This window comes from Manacus vitellinus, unplaced genomic scaffold (assembly GCF_001715985.3).
Source record: "Manacus vitellinus isolate BGI_N305 unplaced genomic scaffold, ASM171598v3 scaffold_2_pilon, whole genome shotgun sequence".
In the NCBI taxonomy this organism is placed as follows: Eukaryota; Metazoa; Chordata; class Aves; order Passeriformes; family Pipridae; genus Manacus; species Manacus vitellinus.
Window position 1 is genome coordinate 10,669,324 of NW_021940208.1, and position 16,430 is coordinate 10,685,753.

The 16,430-nt window shown below is 39.1% G+C and overlaps 1 protein-coding gene across 5 annotated transcripts in view; it reads right to left on the reverse strand.

Moving 5' to 3' along the window:
* Positions 1-16,430, reverse strand: part of PDGFD (platelet derived growth factor D) — a 145,662-nt gene that overhangs the window by 82,215 nt on the left and 47,017 nt on the right. Inside the window, exons 1-2 of one of the 5 annotated variants that reach the window (XM_018070990.2) lie at positions 4,552-4,636; positions 2,788-2,904 (exon numbers count right to left, since the gene is read on the reverse strand). The exons of the other annotated variants lie outside the window; for them this stretch is intronic. Of the exons in view, the coding sequence (XP_017926479.1) occupies positions 2,788-2,797 (10 nt within the window). The 5' untranslated portion in view covers positions 2,798-2,904; positions 4,552-4,636. Of the gene's footprint in view, positions 1-2,787; positions 2,905-4,551; positions 4,637-16,430 lie in introns of those variants that run through there. 5 annotated transcript variants of the gene reach the window in all.

The following is a 16,430-nucleotide window of genomic DNA, read 5'->3' on the forward strand; positions in this document are numbered from 1 at the left end:
AGCTCTTCTAGCAGCTGTGATGCTGCTGTGCTGCAAAGATGCTTACGAAAGACATCACACTGCTCCCTGCCTTAAAAGCTGCTAATAAAAGCAGACATTATTCTAAAGTACATTCAGAACACGTGGGAGAGCAAAATCAATGCTTGGTCAAACAGACCAAGGAAAACAATTCCTTGGCAAAGTAACTGTGAGTTTCAGACCCCTATGTGCCCTGTTCAAATGCTGTTAAAGTCAACGGAAAAACTCCCTTGGGCTTTTGATAGAATCAAAAACCAAGAAAAAAAATGAAATGCAAAACCAAAACTTTGACCAAAGCATATTTAAAATGCAAGCAATATACACCTCATATTCTCTGGACACAGTGTTTTAGTATGAAAATCAGATGAAGGTGCACAAGGTCCCTTTAGTTGGTGTACATTCTAGTGAGAGAATTTTGCCAACCATCAAGATTTAAAAAGAAATGTCACTTCTGTTTAATGTTGTCTGAAAGAGCTATAGCTTCTTATATTTAAACATCAAAGGAGTTTAACGTATCCCAGCAAAACTATTAATCTTTAAAGGCAGAATAAAGCTAGTATTATTCAACACAATGAGAGATTGAAGATTTCTCTGCATTATCTTAGACATTATCAGTAGTCTCTGTCCATTCAGAAATAGCAGCACATGCTTAAAATATTGAAAAAAATTGCATTCCAGCAGTGGCAACAGTATGAATGTAATCGACTTTTTACTTTGACTCTTTTGAAGGAAAAAGGCTGAAAAATGGGCCTGTATTTATGGAAAAATCAGTGCAAAAGTAGTTGGAGAAAGAAAGAAATCAAAAATGCTAAAGCTTGTCTTCCAAAGTGACATCTGAAGTTGAAAATAAAGATTCAATTACTATTTATAAAGTTGTGTTTTCAAAAGACCTTTTCATAAACCTGTAAAGGAACACATCCTCCAGCATTAATCATCAATAACTTGTATTTCACCACTTTTTTTTTTCCATTTTTGTGAATGGCTTATCACTAGAAAGTGGTTTTTAAAAACCTATATTAATCTCTTCATTTCTTAAAAAAAACTTCCAACATTTTCTTTAAAAAATACATAAAATACCGGCAAAGAAATTAAAGACAAGGGAAACAGTGGATAGAACTGATACCAAAAATTACTAATCTTGTGTAAGAATTATACACTATGTAAGAGAAAGAACTTTCTCCTCTTCAGGATACAATTTTTTTATGCAATATTCATTCATTTCTGCTAGAGAGAAACCATAAGCAATGCTATTTTGTTCTTCTTAACTCCACTACCAATATGTGAAAATCTTACGCATACCGTTGTCTTACATGTATTTATATTCTGCAACTGCATTTAAATTACTCAGAGCTTTTTTCTTATAACAATCAGGCTCTTCTGCAACATTTTTGATGACATTTTCCACATCTGGATACTGCAATTATGTTAGAGAAAGAGACTTAAACTGACTAGGGACCCCTAGATCCAAACCTGATTGCACTCTTTCCCGCACCGTTTGCTTCAGCAAAATCTTTGCATAATACCAAATTTCCAGAAATAAAAGTTAACAATTGGGATTAAAAAAATTTGTTGTGACAATCAACAAAATTTATGGAGCACTAAGATAAATAATTTCCCAAAAAGAAAGAATTTCTGCAGAGAACAATCAAGTAGGAACAAAAACTCAGAGCACTATTAAGTTCTTTAACTGTGTTTTATATGCATCACTGATGCAAAAACTAATGAAAACTACTATGAAAAGGAAACTGGATAAGGGAAGACAAGAAAATGAGACTTACTGTTCATGTCTCATAGTTGTTCTTAAAGGTGCTATTACACACTACTAGTAATACCCAGACAACTCTCGGGAAACACAAGACTATCCTTATTCAGAAAGTTCATCGCTGAAGATGGAATAATATAGCATGAGGAAAAGAAGTAAAATTTGGGATCCCCCATTCTCAAACCTCACTGAAGAGGTGTTTTCAGGGCAGTTTTGTGACAACAGGCAGTTAGCTACCTAATAAATAAATACCAAATCATTATCTAAATCTATGATCTACAGGTCATAATCACAATGTCATTAAAAAAAGGAAATAGAAAAATGGGGACAAAGGATAAATATTGATATGTATCCAATAATCAACAAATACATTATTGTCAGACAAAGAGTTCACAGATGATAAAACCGAAAGAGAGCATCATAAACATATAGGCTCTAGTCCATGGCCAAAATATACTAGGTTAGAAACAATGGTTCTGCAAACAGCAGAAAAAATGAAGATTAGTTACCTACTCTCTTTTTTTTGCTCAACTTCTGAACTGAATTATGCTGAGATATTCTGTTATCTCCGCCTTTCTTCTTACAAGTCTTACCTCATAGCATTTGGCAACATCCCAAATATCACTCCAGCAAAGAGGTCTTAGAGATGTTATGGCTGCAGTGTTTCACTGATCTCTTCAAGGCCATGCAGTAAAACACTGGCAGAATCGGTAGAATAACCTAACATGATCAGCAAGCACCTGACTTTCAAGAGCTCATGGTGAGCATTTTCCCAGGCCATTCCCACTCTCAGTTTCAGACTGAGTGTCTTAATAAGACAGATCAGAGAGATCTATGGGAACCAGATGATACCAAAATTGCCTTTCCTAAACCTTTAGTGTGAAGATTAGAGATCAGGAGATAACTGACAAAATGTGTATATGTATATATACGTGTATGTATATACATATATTTGGGGTAACCAATGCCTGCACATGGGAAAGAGATATGGCACTTTGGCTACTTACTGGGAAACATTAATAACTTAACACAGAGGTATCTGCCAGCTTGATTCCAGCAGCAGTATGAAGCGTATGTTCATGAATCTGATTTCTTCTGGATAACTCCAGGGATAAGGAGCAAAACTAATTAAAATGACAACAAAAAAGTAATGGAATTATTTCTCCACTAAATTCAGGTATGAATTTAATTCTCCAAATGCTGTGTCAATGCTGCACTCTGAGAAGGATGTAACCAGATCTCAGGGGCTGTACATGGTATTTAAAGTATCTTTCAAATAAGTAAAATAATGAATGGAAAAGGAAATGCAGAGAAAGGCGTTCTCAGCTGCATTAATTTCTAACTCTGTCTTTTACCAAAAATTTTTATATAACAAAGCGGTTAACATCTTTTCTTCAGTTTCATCCAGTGTGACAGCATATTTATGTGTTTGACAGGTATGAGAATCATTACTTATCATCATTCATTATCGATACCAACCACTTCTCCTCTACTCTGCTTCGAAAGTACACACATACCAAAAAAGTAGAAAAACAGATCAGCAATTATATCAATTTATTCCACTTTGAATCCTAAGCATTGAAAGGAGTACATTTGTCAATGCTCATTCAGTTGATGGAAAAGGTCGATGTGTACAGAAGGAGCAGTTGCTAACAAAATATTGTCTAATCTTTCTGTCTTAGGTAGTTTTAATGTATCCTTCATATGGAACCTACATTTAGAAAAATGGAATGTTCATCTTAACAAAACAGTGCAATTAGAATATAAGATAAAGAAAGGAGGGTTAGAATAAACAATCTAACAGTTTTGGTGGCAACATTGCAAAGTTTTGTGCAATCTAGACAATTACTTAAAACAGCAGTAGTAGCAGCAAATGTGCAATAAACATGTTCATTAGCATGAGGGGAGGTTTTGTTTGAAGTCTTTTTCATGAGGGTTTTTTTTTTCTCCAAACTGTCCATTTAACATAAATAAAGGAAGGCCTAGGTGAAAAGTTTCTCTCCATCTTTTTATAACCCCCCTTTATGTTTTGAAAGGTTACAGTAAGGTCTCCCCTGAACCTTCTGTTCTCCAGGCTGCAAAACCCCAGCTCTCTCAGCCTGTTTTCACAGGAGAGGTGTTCCACTCTCTGATCATTTTCAGGGCCTTTCTCTGGACTTGCTGTAACAGACTCATGTTTTTGTTTTTCTTTTTTGGGCTCAGGGCCTCAAATCTGGATGCAGTACTCTAGGTGGAGTCTTACCAGAGCAGAGCAGAGAGGGAGAACCACCTCCCTCGACGTGCTGGCCACACTTCTTTTGAGGCAGCCCAGGATATGACTAACTTTCTGAGTTGTGAGTTCATCCTGCCAGGTCATGGTCAGTTTTCATCCACCAGTACCCCAAAGTCCTTCTCTGCAGGGCTGCTCCCAACAGTTTGTAAATTTAACCTGACACTGTTTGTGTTGGATTCCATCTGGTCAGAGTAACCTCCTCTTCTTTTTTCATTCTCACAGCATAAGGACAAAGAAGATGTCCAACTATATCGATGGTAGAGGATAAGACTAGTTTTTCTCTGGGGAGTGTGACCAAAGCAAATTCAGGATTGGGATGTGAACATGCTGACGAGGGTCATATCTTTGCTGCCTGAAAATAAGGCACGTCACTAAACCTGTCACACAGGCTCCATTTATATTCAGTGAATTCAGAATCAATTAAGATGTTTATCTGCTGGCAGGAGCAGCTGAGTCGTCTCACTTTGGTATGCCTATCATTTGATACGGCAATTCTCACCTTGAAGTAGGAGGCTGCAAGGAAGTGCATGGGGCTGTTGCTTTCTCCAGCTCCTCTCTGGGGACTCTGGGGACCACCTATCCCCCTCCACTGAGGACCTGCTCACACCTAGGCAAGGACGAACAATTTTCTTTGCTTCAGTCTCCCTCATTACAGCTCAGTTCCTTGACCAAGACCATCATTGCATCTGATATGACTGAGAGGGCCTCGGACCTCAGAGACTGCTGCCACAAGGTTTAATCAGCTACCAGAATTTAATATCAACTCTATAATGACAGCAAGTCAGATCTGAGGAAAAATTAATCAGCTTCCTGGTCTGTCTGCCCTGCTGTCAATGTGCTGCCCTCACTGGAGTAACAGGGGCTTCTCACACAAGAATTGAAATGAATGGTTTGTATTAAGTTTTAGTAAGAGGCAGAGACATAAACTACCTCAGCAGTGCTTTGATCATGCCTAACTGGGGATGACAGAAATCTAAAAAAGATTCACTGTTCCTTTTGTTTTGGACAAGACCACGTTTCAACTTTTTTTCCTCCTCTTGGCTAACTCAAAACGAGAGACATAGCACTTGCGCCTGCAATAAACATTTAACATAGTCTGTTACAGGCACTTGACAACACTGACAACTTTACCTGACTTTGTAGAAGTGTGTTGTTTATGCCTCCTTTCCAAAAAACAGAAGGTTTGATTATGCGTTCTCACCTATTAGCACAACCTTGGATACTGCAGGTTCCTTACCCAAACCCTTGCTCCTTACCCAAACCCTTGTTCCTTACCCAAACCCTCCTCAAACTAGCACAGCTTAAGAAGAACAAAGAGGTTAAAACCAGTAGGGGGTGATTTATTTTTTTTTCTCTGCCACCATTTGGTGCTGCTGTGGCATCACAAACCTTGGCTCTTTGTCTCATTTTTAATAAAGATAAATGTGATGGCCAGCCCCAATGCTATGTGATCACTCTTTACATAAGAAAAAAAACATCGGCATATATTTCAATTTCATGAGACAAAGTGCCTAGTTCATCTAAAATCTCTCCTGGGATGTGTATCAGAGTTACCTTGCCCTGCAATATCCAGCTGTAGATAAAGCCCCTGAGCACTTACACAGGTTAGAAACAGACCTAAATGAGGCACACACACAAAAAAGGACCCCCACCATCAGTGACCTCTGCTGTTTGGGTTTAATGGTAAGAGTGTGATTTCCAACTTCATGCTGCCAGCTTTGGGTATTCTGAGTACTATGATTTGGGAGTCAGGAATCTGTAAGGAGTGAACCAGAGACCTCAAATGCTGTAGCAGCCAATGATGCATGGGCACATGCTTCAGTTCTTGTGCTGGAGGTAACACACTTCACATGGGGCTGCAAATCACCCACCACTTGGAGAGGGAGGAGTAGAGTGTAGCACTGCCTCCTGAGCAGTCACTTCCTCCTCATGGGCACTGGTAAATACCATGCTTCCCCTACACAAAACATCAATATTCTTCACTACTCAGTCAGCTGGATGTCATAGAAAGCACATGCAGCCTTGTGTTTCCCATGGAAGCCCTGAAGTGATTGCGGTGAAAGTCTTCTTCAGCCTTGACCAGGAGATGCTCCACGTGGCTGCAGTCACAAAGACTCCATGGAATTTCCACTAAGCACAGACAAACACACAGCTTTTCTGTTGGGTGTGTGTAGGAGGGGCACAACAAAACCTGCTTTTTTTTTCAGAAATTCAGCCCCTCATCCACACCACCAACCACCTGATAGATTTCAAGTTTCCATCAAAACAGAGAGAAGTTACAGATACTCAAAAAAAAGTCATCACATTTATCAAGATCAGAAGACAAACATTTTCTTCTCCAATTTTATTCTCAGAACTTCCTGAAATTTTCTGGTCATCATTTTCCCAGAGAAAATAATTAAAATAATATGGCTCAGGGCAGATATTCATCTTGGAAAAACTTATCCCAAGCTGTCAAAGTGTACCACAGCCATTAATCTTGGGGGGAAAAAAAAAAGAAAAAAAAAAAAAAGGGAGTGAATGAAGTCTTCATCTTCATAAGAGATGTTATTCTTAAGGGTGCTTAATGGGACTGTGAGCGGACCTGAGCTGACCTGATCCTTCCTTCCAAAACATGCCCCTGCATGGTGGGTGGTGTGCCAGCAAGCCCTGGAATGTGCTGAGGGGTGGCTGTCCCTGGGGGCATGGTGGACAGCACCTGAGCTCTCTCTCCAAGCACAGAATTAAAAAGATAAGCTCAAGGCCACGGTAGTTAATCAAGTCCAGCTTTAAAGGCAGATGGATATGAGCAGTAATCCTCCAGATATTTTTTAACAGCAATATAAATATTTGTCAAGGAGCTTCTCTGATTCATCTCTACCATAGACCCCATCTGCTTTGGTGTGACACAAGGGTTTATCAGCACTCCTCCTGGAAAAGTGTGTAACTGTGTCATGGCTCATCTCCAGTAATACACACAGACCCTGAAAGACTCACAATAAAACTTTAATCTCATATCTCATAGTACACTTGTTTTTCCCCTCAACTTTCCTTATTCCCACTCACCTTTTCTCTACTCATAAACACACGCAACTCATGAATGCAATCTTGTATAAACTTTAAAAAATAAGCATTTAAAAAATGCTGATCATATTATGATATTCAGATTTCTCAGATTAAAACTGAATAAAATGAGCACACATCCACACAGAAACAAGGAGGTGAACACAGGTACTCCCAGACAATACAATTTTAACTGAAAGATGCCTTCATATTTTGCTCCTGCAAGAATATAGTTCTAAATGTTATAAGTAGAAAAACCTGCATTACTAATATACCTTTTTGAAACTCTTCAGTCACTGATGCTTTTGCCCCTGAAGGTCAATCATTTAAGAAGACAATATTTTGTCTTTTCAGAGCACTATATATCACAAACAGCGTTGAAGAAAGAACTTCACTGAAAGCCCTTGATGAAACATTCCTCTGAAAAAACCCAAAAATCAATAAAATCTTTGAAGTGTTGTTCTGAAGTACAACCGGTGTCATTTTCTGATGTGCCAGCATAAAACTCACTTCTGAGAAATTTTTGCAGAAAGAAATAAGTAGGATTTGTCTTATATGACAGGAAAGCCACAATAAAATCAATAGAAAATGTGTACCATCTTTTAGATAAATGCAGTAAACAATTCCAAAAAATTAATGACAGACAAATTCTCAAATTCAGTGAGGTATGTGTTCCACATCTACCTGGAATTTTGGACTGGGAGAAGAGAGACCTGAGCTCCCTGTTCCCAGGATTCTGACAATTGTCTTGGAAAGAGAGTTGAAGGGGTCTGCTGGTAGTGCCTGCCCCTGCTTTCCCACCAGCACCGGTGTGGCTCAGGAAGACGACACACATCCCACAGGAGACGACACACCCAAGCCCACAGCAGTCTGCTACAGCAGATGTGAAAGTCAGTCTGTGCTTAATAAATGGCAGGTTTTACCAGCATGCATCATTACTGTTAATTGTACTTGAGCTCAGCAGGGCCCATGCCCATATCGCACAAAAGCAACAAGTTAGTTTGTACAAAAGCTAACAAGCTTTAGCTTCCACATGTGCAAAAGCACATTGTGTACTTGGCACAAACCCAAGGAAGTTGTAGAAAGGTGAGGGTCAACCCCTCCCCCAGACAACTAGTAACAGGGCAAAAGGAAATGGAGTTAAGCTGCACCAAGAGAGGTTTAGGTTGGACATTAGGAAGAATTTCTTCACTGAAAGAGCTTCCAAGCATTGGAATGGGCTTCCCAGGGAAATGGTCAAGTCACCATCCCTGGAGGTGTTCAAGAAACAACTGGACATGGCACTTAGTTCTATGGTCTAGTTGGCAAGGTCTTTTTCAACCTCAGTGATTCTATGAATCTGTGATTTGCACCAATGACCTCCTTAGGTATTTATTCTACCCTTCACTAGGTGCTATGATATTTATGGAATTGTATAATTCTAATTAATCCTAATCAATAACTAATAATCACAAAGTCCACACAGGCTAGTGGAGTGATTGGGAATCACTGATAGGGCTGCAAAAGACTTTGTCATCCTTTCTTACATAAAAATTGTTAAGATACAATGCGCAATTCAATGTGTACAGCTCACCATTTCTCTTCAGAATTTCAGTAACATCTTCCCCTGTTTCCAGGACTATTGCATCACTTAAAGGATACTCATAAGCATCAAAGTAATGTTTCAGCTAATTCAAATATCACATTTTTATGTTGCATTGGTAAGAAATGTTGTTGACTTAAGATGGTATTTTTTGTTCATGTCTCCACCTTAAGAAGTTTTCACACAGTTGTTCTTCTTTTTTCTTTTAAAACCATAATTTTTTATGCGTTCAAGCATCTTTGTGAGATTGCTATTCAAAAGACATTCCTGGAGTGAAGGTTAAAAGAAATTAGAAGATGAGACTTGTGCCATTTTCTCACAAGCATCCATCAAAAGGTGAACAGATCAAATACTCTCAACACTTCCAAGGGACTGTGGGCAATGCCCACAATGCCCCTAAGTACAGACCACTGCCCTGTCTGTGTCTTGCAGCTCCTGCCTCTGAAGCCTCCTGCTGAAGAGCTGCTTCCACTCCCCCTTTTGTGTTCCACATCTTTTTTTTTTATTTTGAAACATAATTCAGCACCACTCCCACACTGAAATAGTCTGTGCAACCTCAGAATTAAATAATTTGCAGTACACAAAGACACTGGCAGCATCAACATGTCAGTGACACACCAGGCTTACAACAAAACACAAAGCGTCCCTCCCTCAAGCCAGAGTCATGTCACTCTGACTTCAGGCAAACATTAATGTTAGGAACTATTAACTTTGCTAAGTTAATTATGCATTGAGTGTTATTCTTGGAAATATTTTTGTTTGTAATCTTGCATTGTATAATGTTATACTCAGAATTCTATGTTTTTCAGAATGGTGTGGAATCAGACTTTGAACACAATCATTACAAAACCAGAATAGCCATCTTTATATTTCCTCAGTTTGGAGATAAATAATTGCAAATAGTAGAGAAGAAACAGATAGGCAATCACAGAGAATCAGATATGGTCTCCGCTTAAATTGTTGCTGACTCATGTCACCAAAACACCACTTTTGCCAAAAATGAGACAACATCCCACTCTTCCATAAGCTATGAAATGTCATGCAATCAGACAAAATGATAGGAATTATGCTGATATTATCATAAAATCTCAAAGTTTTAAATTATGAATTTCCTAATGTCATGACTACCAAAATAGTACAGGGCTAATTTGTAAAAGAGAAGTGTCCACACAGGCATTCATGGACCTAGTAAGATCTCCAGGGTCATGCAAGTGGCTTTCAGTACCTTCTAAATGATCTTTAAATGGCTAATCTTTTAATGATCTCTAAATACCTTTTACAATCTTTTGCGTTATTAGAGGGTCCTGACATGGTTAATTGACAACAGCTATTCTGAAGTCACGTGAAAGACCTCTCAATATCCCCATTCCCGTTCATCCATAATAATAGGTTCCAGACTGCACTAACAGATTTTGTGCCTCAGAACAGTTCCTAAAATGTTCAAAATAATCAGTGTGATTACTCTCCAGGTACATACATGTTTGGGTGATATAGGGGATCTCAGTGTCTTTTACCCCTTTTCATTCTCCTGTGAGGCACAAACCGTCTGGATGTCTTCATTAATATATTGCAGGTCACTAACAGATGCCAGGAAATGCAGCCTCAAGTGAGAGGGAAACAAACAAACTTTCTGAGACATTGGCAATTAGTTTTGAAAGATTATGTATATCTAGCAGGCTTCCAAAAAAAAAGAGGAAAAGGAAAATGTTGCCTCTGTCTTTCAAAAATAGAGGTAACAAGTACCCAGACAGCAAAGCAATGTGCCTCTGGACCTTCCAAAGGCAGGCAGCCAAGTCCCTAGCCCTCTAAACCCACTGAGTCAACATACTACTTGAGTGTCCTGCTGAAGGAGTATTAGAAGAGCAGAAAACTGCTAAACTACTCACGGGGCAGTGACCAAACTGTGACATGGAAGAACAGCCTCTTTCTGCCTCATGTCTGCTTTTGTAAAAAACAATGGAGAACCTGAAAGTTCATTTGCAATGTAGAAAATCACATCCGAGTGGAACAATACTATCTCCCCAAGAATAATGCTCCATGTGAAGCGCTTGGTTTTGTTTTTAACTCATTTAATAATTTACAAAGAAGACTACCAACGATATACCTAACCAGAATTTTACCTTATCAGGTGACAGAAACCCACAAGTGTGTCACTGAGAACCATATGTTACACATAGCTGGCAATTCCTCTGCTTATAAATCTGATGCTGCCTTTTAAGAGCCCTTGCTGAAGTCATGTGATGAGGCTGTTACTTCATGACTGAATAATGCAGTTTTATGGCTTGTAAATTCCGTACTGAATGGCTTGATGTGAACTTGTGGAAAATAGAGAGAGGTAGAATGGTTGAAGAAAACTGCTGCAGAAATCTGCCATCCCACTGCCCAGAGGCAACTTCACATTCTCTCTTACCAAAGGCTGAGTCTGCAGCTTCAGAAGGCACTAGAGATTTGAAAAATATTTCAGGATGCATGACAAAAATTGTGCAATGTGTTTTGCTTCTGTTTCCCGCATTGGTTTGAGAGTAGGAAGAGGGCATTCAGAGGCTGTGCTGACTGTGTTTGGTTCATCAAGTAACATTTGGCTCTCTAAAGTTATTTCAGTAGACCTGACATTGCTGCAGGTCAGATCTGAGCCTCTGGATTTTCTTGGCTTGTAAAAGTACTCTTTATTAAAGTTTCCTTTCATAATAGGAAACTAAGGTCCTGGAAAAAATACTAGCAGAAAACCTCAAACTATTTATAAGGAAAAGTAAATGCTTTATTGCAAAAAAGTAAAGAATTGAAAGAGAAACTGCAATACAGCATTGCAGCATAGAAATGCACGAAATTGAATGGAGTATTACAGCATAATAGAGAGAAGAATTCAGAGAAACATGGCAAAGAAAACTACAAAGTATAAAACATTAAACTGTATTTCTATGGTACATATTAAACACCAGGGTACATCGAGGCACACATATTCACATATGCCTAAACAAGAGTTTGGAGAAAGTTATTTCTGTCAATTAAAGGCAGATTTTTCTGTCAGCAGGGCTGAAGTGGTCATTTTATTCCCTGCCAAACTACAGATTGCTTTGAAAGAAAAAAAGATTTCTTTTCTATTATGATGACTCTAAAACAGTTACAACTGTGTAACAAAACAGATGTGGGACGGCAGAAGTGGAGGAAAGTTCACTGGATCAAATGTAAAGGAAATAATTTTGAGGCAATGCGCTATTCCAGAACTTGGAGTCAGTGCAGAAATGCTGAAATCTTTAGTGTGGACTCCCCCTTCCCAATGGCACGATCTGCTGACAAATGCACATGATGTTGAATTGTATCCCCTTGTGCCTGGAAGGCACTGATGCTGCGTGTGCTGCTGTGATGCTTTGAATCTTAATGCTGCCCTACCACAAGAAGAAATGGACACAGGGATCCTTATTATGATGGCATCCTGCCCCTTCCTCATATAATTTTCTTCACCTTTTTTATTTTCTGCAGTCAAATTGGATATCTGTAAACGAAGAAAAGCAGTCTTCCCTTTCCATTTTCCATTATCTTGTTGGGTGTACCCCATATATTATACAGAATACTTATTCACTGTATAATCAGAGTACTTATTCACAGTTAACACTCCGGTCACTGGAGCTCAAGGAAACATATCTGAGCTATCTTAAATTAGCTATCTCAGTACCAATAGCAGGCTAGCTATCCTAACACAGAGCACAGCACAGCATGCCAAATATTGCAGCGGTTTGAAAGTTACCACAGGTAACTAAGAGACCTTCAATCTCAGCAGCATTTGCAATAAGGGGCTCTTATTTTTTCATATTTATCATAACTATTATAAGTTCAGAAAAGAAGAATGGAGGATAATGAAACAGAAAGAGAAGGAGGGATGAAAACCAACATGAACTAGCTGAAGGAAGAAAACGAAAAACAGACTCCTTCATCCCTTAAGTCATTCAGGTTATTAAGTAGCATTTTTACCATATTACCATATAAAACAATCTTTTGGCCTAGGTCTGCTCAAATTGAAGTCAACAGCTAAAAAAATAAAGAACCCCAAACAAACCAAATGAGATGACACTATCAGGTACAGAGACTTTCCAGGGCTGGAAAATACATAGAAATGTGATGACAAATGCTAGAAAATTTGAAAAGTCATTACTTTGACTAAAGCTTAGGACCCTGAAAGAAATTAAATTTGCAGTTATGTAATTATCTCTTACACATTTGCTGGAATTTTCCCAGGAAAGCAAGAAAGCTCATGCTTGCTTTTGCATGTGAGAGGGATGTAGTCCTGATCAGTAGGATGGAGGGATATGAAGGAAGTCCCCAGGTATGATGCAAGCAACATCTAACACTACTGTTTATTTCTTCAAGATAAGGACATTTCCAAGTTATTAATGCTGTGAAATTGCCCACATTTGGAAGGTCATATAAAGCATCATATATACAACAGAAAGAAGATCAGCAAAATAACAACTCAACTTACAAAACAAACTTTGAAATCTCTTACTGGTAAGTCTTGGTTGACTTAAACCACTGAGTGACCCAGTGTTCTGGATCAGAGATCTTCACACAAGGGAGTATACATAGAAAGATGAGCTGTCAGTCAGTTATTTCTAATCCTGTTTTGAGACTTAAAGAAATATTCCTCCTGATGCATTTTCAATATTTCTTGCATTTAATCTTCATTTTCACCTGCATTGTTTCCCAGATAATTCATCTGATCCACATATTATGAAGCCAAGAATTACCAGAATATACTACAAAGTATCTGAAATACTTGAACGATAATGATACCAGAAAAAGTTGTTTGAGTTATATCCCAAAACTTGCACAAAGCCTCAAAACTTGTGTAAACCTACATTAAACTGAACAGTCTTCTCATTCCAGTGGATTACCACATGTCAAAGGTCTTGTACAACTGAAGTAGAGATATGGAATAAAAATGAGACCAAAAGCCAAAGTCTATCATAAAAGATTTGGTTTTAAAAAGAAATATTGCTATAAATACCCATGAAAAGAATTCCTGGCAAGTACTCACCAGAGGGAGTGCCACAGATCTAGGAAGAGATACTAAAGACGAATGTTGAAGCATAATTTTCTAGGAGGGATCAGATTTTTTTCTCTCTGTAGCCTCTAGAGACAGAAAGTGAGTTTGATCATGTAAAAAGACTGTGATCAAAAGCTTGGATCGTCATAAAAGTGCTCGAGGGGAAAGGGATGATATTGACTAACAACATTTACTGTTGTACCATGGTCTGCACAGCTTCTTATTAATAACAAATTTACTTACCTGAATATATCCAGGTAATATTCAAATATTGTCCCCAGCTCCACCAAAGCCACTCAACTGAGGTCCATGAGTTCAGTCAGATGCAGAAAAAGCCAGGATTATGTCACTTAGTGTAATCTACTACTTATGAACCATGCTAACATCTACTTGCAATAAAAGAAATATATGGAAATATCTAAATAGGCTGTTAGTGGTTAAATTTTTATATAAAATTATCTTTCCCTTTTGGAGAAATTAGTCTTTTTCAAACTAATGCAGCATATTCATGGATGACTATCTATGTCCTCAGAGAACAGTAACATTAGAAATAATTATGAACCACCTTAATTATCTAAAGCTGGTTTTCCACCCACTTAAGTTTTTAGTCTATTACTGTGCTAGCCAACTGAGAAGTGACATGCTGACAGTAAGGAACTGATTATATCACCACCAGCATTTTCTGCAAAAACTAAGAGTCAAACACTGGCTTGTCCTTGGGAAAGAATGCAGGTCTAGGAAAGAAAGTGGACCTAAACCTGGTAAAAGCAGTATTAGATGGAAGAATTGAGGCATTTCTCTTCCCGAAGCCAGATTTCAGGAAGACATTCCCATATTGGTACAGGTAAAAGGCCAGAAAGAGATCAATGTGACAAGCACATACAAAAGACAATAGAACCAACTTAACTTCTCTGCAGTGTGAGGGAACAAAACTATGATTTTTCTTATGTCCTTAAATTTAATATATCTTTAAAAGGGATTTTCAGAAAGAATGGTAGTCATGTGTTCCACATTCAAAGCCAGATTGCCTCCAAATCATGTTAAAAATTTTAGCCAAGAGTAACTATACTGTGGCTCTGCTACTATAGGTGCCACTGCATAGAATTATAGGATAATACTTAGTGAATGAGAGAAGGAATGTTCATGCCATGGCATCTACAAAAACAGAGTAGGTCACAGTACAACTCTTCTGGACCAAGACTTGTGGAATGGTGATGTGAACTTTCACTCATTCAAGAAAAAAAAATAATGTAACAAAAAAGGTACCAATTATTTGAGAAAATGTAACTCACTTCACAGATAAGCTTTAAAACTCTTATGTTTGAGGGTTACTGAGTTATGTCCAGCTCTGCTGGACTTGATCTTTATCAACAAGAAATGATGAGAGAGGCGAAGGCCAGTAGCAGTCTTGGCTGCAGGCCCATGAAATGATGGAGTTCAGGCTACTGAGAAGATGGAACATGGCAAGCAGTAGGATGACAGACCTGGACTTCAGGAAAACAGACTTTGGCCTGTTGGAGGATCTGCTTGGAAGAACTCCATGGGATACCATCCTGGAGCAAAGAGGGGCTCAAGAGCAGGTTGACTTTCAAGGATCACCTCCTCTGAGTTCAAGACTGGTCCATTCCTAAAAAGCAGGAAATCAAGCACAAGTGTCAGGCAGCCTCCATGGATGAATAAGGTCCTGCTGACTGAACTCAAACATAAAAAGGAAGCATACAAGATGTGGAAGAAGGGACAGGAGAAATGTAGAAACAGCCTGAGCATTCAGGGATGGGGTTGGGTAAACCAAAGCCCATCCGGTGATAGGCAATAAGAGTTTCCACAAGTATACCCACAACAGAAAGAAGACTAGAGAAAATGCAAACCTACTGGTGAATGAGAATGGAGACCTGCTGACAAAGGGCAAGGAAGCAACTGCATTTTCCATTTGTAAACTGATGAAGTAGTATGGTCAGTCTTCGCGAACGAAGATTTGGGAAAGGTCATTAACCCTTCGAGCCTGCGCAGTGGATTTTTTAGGTGAGACACAGCGTGCGCTGAACTGAGCCCACCCTTTAATCCTGAGGTTCATCTGCCAGGGCCGAGAGAGCTTGGACGGTGGCAGCGAGGTCCTCAGGATGTAGGTTTGTTTAGAGTGACCTTCTCTTAGATGGATGGCCTTACAGGGCTGAAGAGCTCCATCTGCCCGGAGGGGTTCCCTGACCGAATCGAACCCGGGCCGCGGTGGTGAGAGTGCTGCACCCCAACCACTAGACCACCAGGGGGCCCCACTGATGAAGTATACATTAGGTAAATGGACAGTGAGTTGGACTGAAAACTCTTAGGCTTGCAGGGTTATGGTCAATGACATGAAATCCAGACTAGGCTGAAAGCCAGTCAGTAGTAGTGCACTCTGTAAGTTCACACTGGGATCTGCTAAATACTGTTTAGCATCCTCATTAATTACCTGTATGGTGGAAAAGAGTGCATCCTCAGCAAGTTCACAGATGCAAAACTGGGAGGAGTGGCTGATACATCAGATGGATATGCTGCCATTTAGAAGGATCTCAAGAAGATGGAGAAATGGGCTGACAAGGACCTCATAAAACTCAGTAAACTGAAATTACAAGACCTGTATCTGGGAAGGAATAATACCAAACACCAGGACAGACTGTGATCAAACAGCTGCAAAGCAGCTCTTCAGAGAAGGATTCGTGAGACCTGGTGAACA